At 31.9% G+C, this 12,574-nt stretch overlaps 1 protein-coding gene across 1 annotated transcript; it reads left to right on the top strand.

Moving 5' to 3' along the window:
* Nucleotides 1-5,493: 5,493 nt before the first annotated feature.
* On the top strand, nucleotides 5,494-11,176 carry LOC115985253 (laccase-4-like). Its single transcript, XM_031108220.1, has 6 exons — nucleotides 5,494-5,671; nucleotides 7,274-7,425; nucleotides 8,244-8,488; nucleotides 8,869-8,997; nucleotides 9,530-10,450; nucleotides 10,691-11,176. Exons 1-6 carry the CDS (start codon nucleotides 5,570-5,572, stop codon nucleotides 10,819-10,821), a joined length of 1,680 nt encoding a protein of 559 aa, XP_030964080.1. The 5' UTR covers nucleotides 5,494-5,569; the 3' UTR covers nucleotides 10,822-11,176.
* The last annotated feature ends 1,398 nt before the right edge of the window (nucleotides 11,177-12,574 follow it).

Genomic DNA, 12,574 nt, shown 5'->3' with positions numbered 1-12,574 from the left:
TGGAAATTTTCATTTAAATATAAGCCTGGATGGGTGTCTATCTAAGGCATTGACACGTGTGTAGGAATGGAGCCAGGACTTGTAGTTAGGGGGGGCAACTTTGCTACTGGTTGTGTACGGTGGCTTAACCACTGAGGTGTTTTTTTTTTTTCCTTGACTTTGATGCGTGTTGTTAGGTAAGGACAATTATTTTTTTTGAAATTTTTAAAAATGTTGCATTGTTTGTTTTGGGTATAATTGGTTGATTAGACTTTTTTTTTAGTTTGATTCTTGGTAATTTTTGTTGTTGGGATAATTTTTTTGGGCTTGTATATTTTATTTTAAATTTTAAATTTATAGATTTTTTATGGTCTTTAAATAGAAGAAAATGCTAGGGCTACAATTTTTTTTTTTTTTTACAAAATATTGATGTGATAAGTGGTTATTGGTAAGTAAAAAAGTGGTATAAATAGTGAGCCTAGATGCGAACCAATAAAAATCTGCTACCTTAAGAGTTTGCAAAAATATTGTAGAAAAATTTGTGGCTATAACATCACTCTTAAAAAAATTAATGATGTTATTAAGGGGGTAAAGTGTAATATTATAGAACAAAATTGCTAAAATTAATGCCTAGTATATATTCTAATATTTAAAAAAAAAAAATTGAGGGGGGGGGGGGGGAATTGCCCTTTCAAAGGCTACCTCTGTTCCTACATGTGGACATTTTTGCAAGAGTTGATGCAACTTAATTTGTAGCAAATCCTTACCCTTCTAAATATCTGTTTGGCACTACTTTTTGTCAACTTATTTTACTATTCAGCTTATTTTTGCTACTATTAATGGGTCTTACTGCACTTTTTAGTACTATTTATAAGTCCCACTATATTATTTCAGCTAACTTTTACCTTTATCTATAGTACTTTCAGCAAAAAAAATTTAGTTTCAGTAAAATAAGCGAATTTAAAATTAACCCTAAATATTAAATTTATGAAGTAGATAATATGATATATGTAGTTTGAAAACCCAATAATTACGTTAATTTTATAATTATATTATGTAATTTTTTAAAGATAAATATAAGATACTATAACAAAAACTGCTTTAAGCAATAACCATTCAAGGGTGGTACAAATTAGATAAATCCATAAAATACAAGGCCTCCTCCGCTTTTGCAGAGGAAATTAAAAACAACAAAATCTCAACCCCTTTAATAACAACATCAAATCTTTTATCGAACTCCTAAACACATGCTCAAAGTCGTTTAACATATTCCAGCAATAAAAACTACACAATAGTTTTTTTGAATATTCGATGAGTGAGGGTTATAGACTGGGTTTACTAACTTCAAAATAACAAAAAACATTCCAAAAGCACTTTTTAATATTTTCAATGAAAACTGCAACAACAACAACAACAACAACAACCAAAAAAAAAAACTGATCCATATCCTATTGTAGTCCCTCAATGCTTTATATAAATTGCAATACCTGAAACTGACTTTTCAGCCAAATCATTTATTTATTTTTTGCCTTTGGAAACTTTTAGACAAAGTAAAAATATCTTTAGCAAATTATTTTCCAAAAGACGAAAAGTGAGCAAGCTAATAATGGGTGTCGCGAGAGAATGTTCTTTGGGATGGGCCATATATATAATGCTGTTGTTGGAAAGATGTAATGTTGTACTATGTCTTGGGATGGGCCCTATATTATAATTCTGTTGGAACTTGGAAAGATGTCAATTTGTAGTGCGTATTGGGTTGGGCCATATAATGATGTTGTAAAGATGTAAATGTATTATTTTAATCTTTTAAAAAACACTCATATGAAAATGATAATCAAAGTGGTCGTTTAAAGCTCTCAAAATCGAAACCACTATTTATATGATGTGTTTATCAAATATAAAATGACTTTTTCATTAATAGGGTTTGTTAAATTTGGATTAGAAAAATAATCTACTATTTAAAAATACTCAAAATGACGTTATTTCAAGATTCAAGTAAAAACCTAGTAATAATGATATCTTTTATAATATTTTATACTTATCATTTGAACTCGTTTACTTATCTAAAACAAAAGTTTCCCTTTGACATGTTTAGCACAACTCAACTTAAGGCTCCAAGAAGGCAAGAAAACATTTCTAAAGGATTACTCAAAGGAACTAAACGAATCTACAAACTAGATGTTACTGCTAGTGTCTTGAAATTCCAAAATCATTTGGTTATTTTTGTTCCACCCCCACCAACTCTCACCCATTTGATTCCTGCACGCAATTGACATCGTAGGAACCAATAATGCTACTAAATTCTTTGTGCGTCATTGCATGATAATGAAACTTTTGGTCACTTACGTATAATTTGGAATTATATGGGAAAATTAGTTTTTTTTCATGATTCATACTACAAACTAAAATAATACTAATAATGTACAACAAAAAAATGACACTTTACCTTTCATAATTAGCATTAACAAATATTTTTTCACACTCTGTGAGAGAGAGAGATTGAGCCATAACTATCAATAGTAAAGCCACCGCCGGCCATGAGATTAATTCATAAATGGAGTTGAAAACCAGAGATCAAGAAGGTGGTACCGCGTACGCACCCACCATCTAACTAAATCTATAGCTTTCACAGGCCCAAACTTTTCCAATATGCCAATACATGAAAGCCATGTCCCAACTATAAAAAATTTGGTTGGTTAACATCTCCTATACCTGTCAATTGTCACTTACCGACTACCATATCAACTTGTTACGAAGTAGTCCTCTCATAGCATGAAACGCATGGAATATTACCCAACAGATCCAGCCGCGTTGATTCCATGGAAAATGTCATTTTTTTCCCCCTTTAACCATCAGTTTCCCCAACAGTAATATATATAATTATTGTGTAATTAAGAGTAATATAATTAGTTAGGAAGGATCACTGAATTCAAATAACGAGTAAGGACTAAAGAGAAATAAACTTAATCTGGATTAAAAAAAAAAAAAACTTAGTTTCTAATTACCTCTTATTAGTGGCAAAGTTAGAAATTTATCTTTGAAGAGGTTATATATATTTTTTGTATGAAATGTAAAATAGTAGTAATATGCAATATTTCATAACTCAATATGTGCTATAAACAAAAATGTATCTAATATATATATATAATAATAATAAGTAAAGCTGAGAAAAACTCAAATTAGAATTCTAAATTAAATTAGAGTTCCAATTTTAAGCCATGTGTCCTAAATTATTTATTCTTAAAGATTTTTATTTCTTAATTTTATAATTAAATGTGAGACTACATCATAAATATTCATTCAAGTGAGTTATTAAGTACAAAAATCAAAAAATCTAGAATAAATGAATTGTAAAAATAAAAAATAAAAAAAGTGCTTCACAATAATAATAATAAAAAACATGGACAATTTATACCTAATAATATCTTTACAAAATTTTTTAAAGAGTTAATAAAATATAAAAATGACTATCAACAGTATTTAAATTATATATTTTAGGAATTATATTATGTATTTTATTGTATATTTTTAAGTGTATTTATACATATGCATGAGATTACAAGCTAATTAAAATTAAACAATCATGAGACAAGATTGACAAAACAATTTAATATCTTTAATCAACTATGAAATGGGCAAAGTCGCAAAACATACAATAACATAAAAGTTAAACATCTTTTTTCAAAACTGTAACTTACGCCCTTTAAGAGATCTAAATTCATCAAGTATTGAGTCAGTAGTGAAGTTCTCAGCAATTTCTTTTTTAATGTAGACAGCTAAGTTATCTGAGAGAAACTCATCCTCCATTTTGTTATGTAGTCTTGTTTTAACAATTTTCATAGCTAAAAAGACTTACTCACCAGTTGCTGTGGACATTGGAAGAGTCAAAACAAGGTGAATCAATTGATCAATAAGAGGACATACTTGTGACTTTTTTGTCTCTACCAACCTTTGACATGCAGAGAGAGAGAGAGAGAGAGAGAGAGAGTTACCTATGTGAGGTAAAATGTTTTGTAAATGTGTGAGAGACATGGTGATACGGCACATCAACAAAATTTATGATTTTTCAATTCTTCTATTGTTGTGTACAAGCAAGCCTTAGACTTTTTAAATATATATGTTTATTATCAGGTAAGGGGCCAAAATAATAAAACTATTTAAAATTTTTAATATTATTTAAGATATTTCCCAAAAAAAAAAATTATTTTTTTCAAAAATTTTGAGGGGCCAGGCCCCACTTGGTCCTTTAATAGCGACGCCACTGCCTCTTATTATGATTTGAAAGTTACTCAATTTGAATATGCTCATCATCGTAGATTTGGTAATTAATGAAGAAACTCTTTTTTACTAGAAAAACTAATGCCATTAGAAAATTCATTATAGTTTAAGGAATTACAATAATTATCTAAAAAATCATTTGTACAACTAGACTCTCTATTACAACATCTGCAAATGTTCTGTTTGCCTTCCTAAATGAATTTCTTTCACAAACTAGAACCTTTGACACTTCAAGGAACTCATATAATATTTGCAACAGTAGTGAACTCATTGGAACAAGCTCTATTGTTTCAAGAAAGATTTAAAAAATTTATTAGATGAATAGGGATACACAATGATTTTTTTTTTTTTAAATAAAGCACAACGCTGATTTCTCTGTGTAGGCTTAGAAAAAAAGCTTCAAGATTTGAACTTTTTAGTTTTGGTATAACTACATTCCTCCTTAAAAGTCCTCCAACAAATAGTTTATACAAATGCACAAAATAGGGTTAAAACCGTAGATGTGTTCATTTAACCTACCAACCCAATGAACTTGATGACAAATCAAGTTGGTTTTTCATGGGTTGATAGATTGGGCTACCTTCATAATTCTTTTTTTCATTTTAAACTTCGATTACTTTATAATGAGCAAAAAGTGATCTATGACAAGCTGCAACAGTGGTGCATAAAATGAAACACTCAAAGTGATATAGAGAAAAAAAACATATCCGGTAAAAAGTAGAGCATATCAGGTAGAGCATATCAGGTAAAAAGTTGAAGCAAGGGGGGTAGGCAACCGTGGGTGGTTTGGGGCAACCACCTTCTAATTAAAGTGCTTGAGTTTAACCTTAATTAACAACAACAAAAGGTTAGAATTCTTTTTTTTTTTTGTATATGTCATATCCATGACCATGACCATGACTTAAGTCTGGTGGAATCAGAATTTGCACATTTTAGCTATGTTAGATGGGATCGGGTGTACTTTACCCAATACGGTTGGACCAAACCCAATTGCTGACCACCTAGTCCATTTGAAAAAACGAGTAATCTGCAACATAAAAAGCTCAACTAGCTTAGCTTCGAGAAGTGTCTTGATTAGTTTGATGGATAACTACCTTAAGTAATACACAAGAAAAATCAGATGATGAGAAGGCTCTGGCTGGCTTTTTTTGGTCTATACGAAGAGCTTGCTTCCTAAGTAAAAACGACTTGGCAGCAGAGAGTGTCAGACTCTCTATTTATATGTTTGTCTATTTGGTCAGATAGACACACCTCACTACTTCAAAACAATATATTCTAGCTAGAGAGAAAAGAATATCGCAGTGAGAGAGAGATGGAGATGGCGCCATGTATTCGAGTAGTAGTACTGCTGGTGGTGGCTTATTGCCTGTTCCCGGCGTCGGTGGAAGGCATGGTTCGACACTACAAGTTCAATGTAAGTACCATGTTAAGCTACACATTTCTAATTGTGTTCCATATGACTATAAACTCATGCAATGAATTTCCATATGTCTTGGGCTTGGTTTGTGAATATACTAAGAGTAATGCTACAGTCATAAACTATTTTACAATATTTTTATAAACTGTTAATGTGATCAATTTCTTATTAGTTTTCATCTATGTCCACCATTAACATCACTTTTTTATTTACTAATAATCACTCATCACATCAGCAGTTTGTAAGTTTTTTTGTAAAAAAGATTGTATCTCTAGCATTATTCATATATAAAAGCCACATGCAAATTAATCAAGAAAGAGTTATTGCATGCATGTAATAAACGAGAGTTTTAGGGATAAAAGGGTTTAACTTGAATATAACACAATCCTCACACAACCAAACCATGCAGTACTGTGCGGTTTCTGATATTTTCAATTTTGCATAGATGACTAGTTAGAACCTTAAATTTATTATCGTTACGAAATGATCGTTACTAAGTAGTCATTTTGTAATGTTAGCTTTTCGCAGAGATAGACAGACAAGTTTAATGCTTCAAATAAAGATATTTATTAATCTTAATAATAGATATTCACAAAATTTAACTGTGCTTTAAAATAATTTGTAAACTCTACGTGGTTTCATTCATTCATCCATAAAATTCACACGTTTTGATATAACTTTATTCTCGTATAGCTAGAGTGTCACTTTTGTGTTTTAATTCTTCCAAATGATTTGGAGAAGCTTTATCTTTCCTACAAGTTTTAAAGAGAGCAAAGACCTTTATAATTTACATAATATGATTAGTTGGCACGCATAAGCATTAATCATCAAAGCCACTAATCATATGCAAGAACATCCAAGTCTTCTGCAAGTTGCAATTCTAGCTGTCGACTCTTATAAATAATTGATAGTTTAATAGCTTTGTCACCTAATATATTTTCTTTCAATTTCAAATTAACCACAATTTTCATGCCAATTCATGTTTTAAACCCTTGTTGAAATTCTTTTTCCAGTCTTTTGCCTAATCTAAGTTTCTAGGTCATTGTTTTCGTTCACGAAAAGTACTCAATAGAATAGATTTTTGGGTTTGAATGCTTCAGCTGAGGTGACAAGCCAACAGCTGAAAATTTTTACACTAGACAAAGTTCACTAGTTATAAAAACTAGTAATCTATTGGACCACACTTTTACGTGGTCAAAATGATGTTTGACACGAGAGTAATACAAATCTTTATCATTGGAAACAATATTAGCATCATATTGTTTATTTACTAGTTCCATCAATGACACGGTAGCAATAGTAGCATATTCTCACTCGTAACCAAAAAGTCAGATGCACGTGGCATTTTAAAAAAAAAAAAATTCTCTTTATTTGTTGAGTAACGGGTTCAATAAAAAGGGAAAAAATAAATAAATAAATAAGGATGACTAAGAAATCTTGATGAAACAGCAAATTTGTTGGAGTGGTGTGGTTGAGAAAACACACCAAACTTTGCTGACCTTAGTACCATACCCATAAATGTTGCAGTTAAACTAATTAATTTCCTATTTGTGTTTGCTAATATGGCTAATAATGTTACATATATTGATTTATGAATAGGTTGTACTGAAGAATACCACGAGATTGTGCTCAACTAAGCCCATTGTCACTGTGAATGGAAGGTTCCCTGGTCCCACCATTTATGCTAGGGAGGATGACACAGTGTTGGTCAAGGTGGTCAACCATGTCAAATACAATGTTAGCATCCATTGGTGAGTAACTGAGTTTATCCCCTATGGCTATGGGTCATGCGAAGTGGCCCATACTCTTCAAGGAAATAAAAGTTAAAATTATTATCAATTTTATTATACGAGACTATAAATTGACCTAATTAATAAATAAATTTATGAATTATTTTTTATAAAAATGTTAATTTTTTTAAGATTTATATAATAATGATAACATTATTACTCTTCTTCTTATCAAGTCTAGTCATAAAAGATTTCAAAACTTTTTTTTTCGATAATATGTTAAGATGACGCATTGACATCTCAAGCGGTAGAGTCAATTTTTGTTATGGCTTTAATATGGCTATTCTTTAGGGAAAGTACGTTAAAAATCTATAGTTTTATACATGAAACATATTAAACCCACACTTTTAAATGGATACTTTAGACCAAAGATTGAAGTCCTTTTTTGGGTATATTTGTGAAAGTATGGGATTTATAATGTCCCATTTAAAAGTCTGGATTTAATGTGTCTCAAAAATAAAACTACATGGTTTTTTCTTTAATGTACTTTCTCTCTAGTTTCTATACTTTTATTGTTTTTTTTTGCTGAAAAGTGGAAACATTTTTAATCTGAGATTGCTTTGATTCTGCCCAGGGTATTGGCATTTCCTAAATATCCTTCTCAACCAAAAAAAAAAAAAAGCCTCCTAAAACCATCTTTAATATATATATTTGGAGAGAATCATAAACATCTTTAATTGAACTTCACAGGATCATCATTGGCTATAATACAATTGGGAAAAAAAAGTGTACAAAATATTACAATTTTCCTTGTATATAATTATTATGCGTATGGGCAGGCATGGGGTTAGACAGCTACGATCGGGTTGGGCTGATGGGCCTGCATACATTACACAATGCCCAATTCAACCAGGACATCAATTCATTTACAACTTCACCATCACGGGCCAAAGGGGTACACTATGGTGGCACGCACACATACTCTGGCTCAGGGCCACAATCCAAGGTGCCTTGGTTATCTTGCCCAAGCGTGGGGTTCCTTACCCATTTCCCAGGCCACAGAAGGAACAAGTTGTTATATTAAGTAAGTCCCAAGCCTATTTTCAATTCCATAAACCATTTCATAACTCCTCTTGGAAAAATTGAATTTGTTTAATAAATCAATTACCAGTTCAAAACTAGTATAGTCATGTGGATCAGACAACCAAGAAGAGGGTTGCATCTTATTTTGTATCCTATGTTCCATGTTCATAAAAGATATACACAGTGTACAAAACTTTCACTTATTTGGGATCTCAGTATTACCCCTAATTTAATGAAAATATTGATTTTTGGACTCAAATTTGTGATATGTCACTTTGGGTATAAAGCACTTGCCATCACACTAAGGCCCATTTCCAATGGACCGTAACATGCTTCATAGGTCAATAAAATTCTTAATTATTTTGGTATTTCAACTTGTAGGTGAATGGTGGAAATCAGATGTTGAGGCTGTCATCAATGAAGCTTTGAAATCTGGCGCGGCCCCTAATGTCTCTGATGCTCACACCATCAATGGTCATCCCGGACCTGTATCAAGCTGCCCTTCAGAAAGTAAAAGATCTTGCTACAATTGCATATATAAACTCATAGTAATAGTCTAATTACGCTTAAGCAATGCAAACCTTAACTAATTATATCTATGGAATTTCAGTTAATAGTTTTAAAATATAATTTTTTTTTTTTAAGTTTTAAAATAGAATTAGGCTAAGTTGTTTCTTTGGATGAGATGATAATAGAGAAAATTTATTCGCAGAGTAATGTTGCCTCCGATCTCTATATATGTCTAATCATGAATTTATATAGTGGAATGTATGATATATCTTAAGTTTTATTAGACTCAATACAGTTTGAGTCTTAAGGCGATAATTAAAAGTGGCTTTTGCATCTTAGTATAATATTTAAATACTTGGTGCTTAGTAATTTGCCTCTTTTATGTTTTATACTGTTTTCATATTGTAGCATTGATATATAAAATTCTTATTTCCACGTTAATTTGTAAGTTTTTTTTTTTTTTCAAAGAAAAATTTGTAATAATTTTAGCAATATTTTTATAATAATGTTAATAATCTTTTTTCTCTTCCAGGAGGTTTTACATTACCAATAAATCCCGGACAGACATACTTGCTACGAATCATCAATGCTGCACTGAATGAAGAGCTTTTCTTCAAGATTGCTGGCCACACACTCACCATTGTTGAGGTTGACGCAGTATACACAAAACCTTTCAAAACCGACACGATTGTCATTGCACCAGGCCAAACCACAAATGCACTCCTAACAGGTGATCATAAAACAGGAAAGTATATGGTTGTAGCTTCACCTTTCATGGACGCACCCATTGCAGTTGATAACACCTCAGCCACAGCCACATTACACTATTCAGGCACTCTAGCCTCTACCACAACCACTCTCACTACCCCACCTCCCAAAAATGCTACATCAATAGCTGCATACTTCACAAAAGTCCTTCGAAGCCTGAACTCGAAAAAATACCCAGCTATAGTTCCATTGAAAATAGACCATTCCTTGTTTTTCACTGTTGGTCTTGGTTTTAACCCTTGTTCTACTTGTGCAAATGGTGGCCGTGTGGTAGCGGATATTAACAATGTTTCATTTGTGATGCCAACTATCTCACTTCTTCAAGCTCATTTTTTCAATATAAGTGGGGTTTTCACTGATGACTTCCCTGCTAATCCACCAAGAAAGTTTAACTTTACTGGCACACAGTCAACGAACTTGGGGACCATGACTGGGACAAGGCTGTATAGACTTTCTTACAACTCAACTGTACAAATAGTCTTACAAGATACAGGGATGATAACCCCTGAAAACCATCCACTCCATTTGCATGGATTCAATTTCTTTGAGGTTGGAAGGGGACTAGGTGACTTTAATCCAGAGAAAGATCCAAAGAAATTCAATCTTGTTGACCCTGTGGAGAGGAACACAATTAGTGTACCAGCTGGTGGATGGACTGCTATTAGATTCAGGGCTGACAATCCAGGTAAACTCCATATTCAATGCCTATTTAGTAACACTAATAACATCAAATTTTTTCACAACTGTTAACAGGATCAATATCATTTTCATTTGGGTTTATCACTGACACCACTTTAATATACAGCAATCACAACAGGCTTATGCCAATAACTCTAAAAAATGTTGTCTTTAGACCTCATAGATCTCTTGCAGGCTTGCAGTACATATGATATAAAATGTGACATTTAATTGTTTGGCTTGTTAGGAGTTTGGTTTATGCATTGCCATTTGGAAGTGCATACCACATGGGGGCTTAAGATGGCATTTGTGGTGGACAATGGTAAAGGCCCTAATGAATCTCTTCTACCTCCTCCAAGTGATCTTCCTAAGTGCTAAGCTAGCAATCGCCAAACATAGCTGAACTCAAACACTTCAAGGGCCTTGACACCAGGTAGAAACCGCAAGGTGCTCATTATATTAGGCGGTGGCCAGTGGCTAATAAGAAGAGTTCTTTCAAGCAAGCCAGGGAGCTAAAGGAAGCTGCTCAGAGTTAAATAAAACCGGATTGGAATTCTTTTTAGTTTTGACTTTTGATGTGCCTCAAATTTTTATTTTTTATACTGAGATATATGTATTTTGTGTTTGTAATTATTATGCTCATACTTCTAATTAAAGTCCAAAGGATTTTTAATGACAGAATGAGTCATCTTGCATACATGATACATGGAATAAAGTCGCATGTTTTGACTAAAAGCAACAATTTGTTCAATTTCTTAGTGTATTTCAAATACTTGGGAGTAGAAAAAAAAAATGAAAGTGTCAGTGAGCTCAGTTATATCTCAAATGACACTCCTTATATATATATATATATATATATATATATATATAACACCAAGATGAAAGTGTAATCGTAGTTCAAGATTTCTTGAGGATTTCAATTAAATTTAAATACATGATTGTATTGATCAATATTACAATATCAATATTTTTTTTTCAAATGCAACTAAATTCAATCATATGATGTATTGGTCAATACAAACACATAGATTGAATCTAGTTATAGGAACTTAAGATGTAGCATTTTGTTAAATGGACAAAAAAAATACTAAAACTTTTTTTCCTCCTCTTTGGTCAGGGACAAATCAGTTCACTAAATAGTTATTTTGTAAAATATTTTTCAAATTATTACTGTATTTAAAATTAAGTTAACGGATAAAAAATTTAACAGTACATGTTTTAATAAAAAAATTAGAGTGAAAGTGGTTTGAGCATCTTAGAACCAATCAAATTGCGGTTATTTTTGACAACCTCTCAAACATTTTTCAATGGCGAGAAATTAGTCTTCATGGTCGTAGGGCACAAAAATATGTGTTTTGTCTATCTAATTCCTTTATCATGATAAACGGAAAACAAAACTCTTACATTATGTTGAGTAAAATATAGTTCAAGCAAGTTTTGAATGACTCCCTGAAAGTTTTTTTTTTTTTTTGGGAGAAAAATGATTCCTTGAAAGCCTGATGCAAAGAAAGAAATGGGCTAATTGCAACTTACACACCTGTGGTTTAGGCGAAATTTAAGCTATCTACATGAGGTTTGAAATTTAACACTTTACCCACATGAGGTTAACTCAGCTAAGATTCCATAACACACTTCTCTTAAAAATGAGGCTAAATATGTAATTTTACTCCCATTTTATGTTTCTCTCCTCCCAAAACATAAAAGAACAAGGAAAAACAAGATTAAAAAGTGAGGGTTTTGTGAAAATTAAGAACAAACATTAGCCCCATTTGAGCAAAGGTGAAAATGAATACATGGGCTTGAAGGAATTGCTCGAGTTCATCATGCTGTTATTTGATTTGGGTTGCATAGTCACCTGCTATTACAAATAGAAAGTTGTGACAAACATGTTGTAAGAATGGAAATAGAGAGTAACAGAAAGATGAACATAGTGCTATGAAAGCTGAGAAAGAGAGAGAGCTTCTGGAAATTTTCTATTATGACTGAAATGAATTGAATTGTAACTATACAGAGATCCTACATATATACTAACAGAAAGAGAAACTAATTTCCCAAACTATGCGCAAGATTTTTACATCAGCTATAGCACGTGTATCACCCATGTGTGAACATAAATAACTAATACAAACAA

The sequence above is a fragment of the Quercus lobata genome, chromosome 1, assembly GCF_001633185.2.
Source record: "Quercus lobata isolate SW786 chromosome 1, ValleyOak3.0 Primary Assembly, whole genome shotgun sequence".
NCBI classification, from domain to species: Eukaryota; Viridiplantae; Streptophyta; class Magnoliopsida; order Fagales; family Fagaceae; genus Quercus; species Quercus lobata.
The sequence above is the reverse complement of the archived record's forward strand: the minus strand, read 5'-3'. Positions and strand labels throughout refer to the sequence as shown.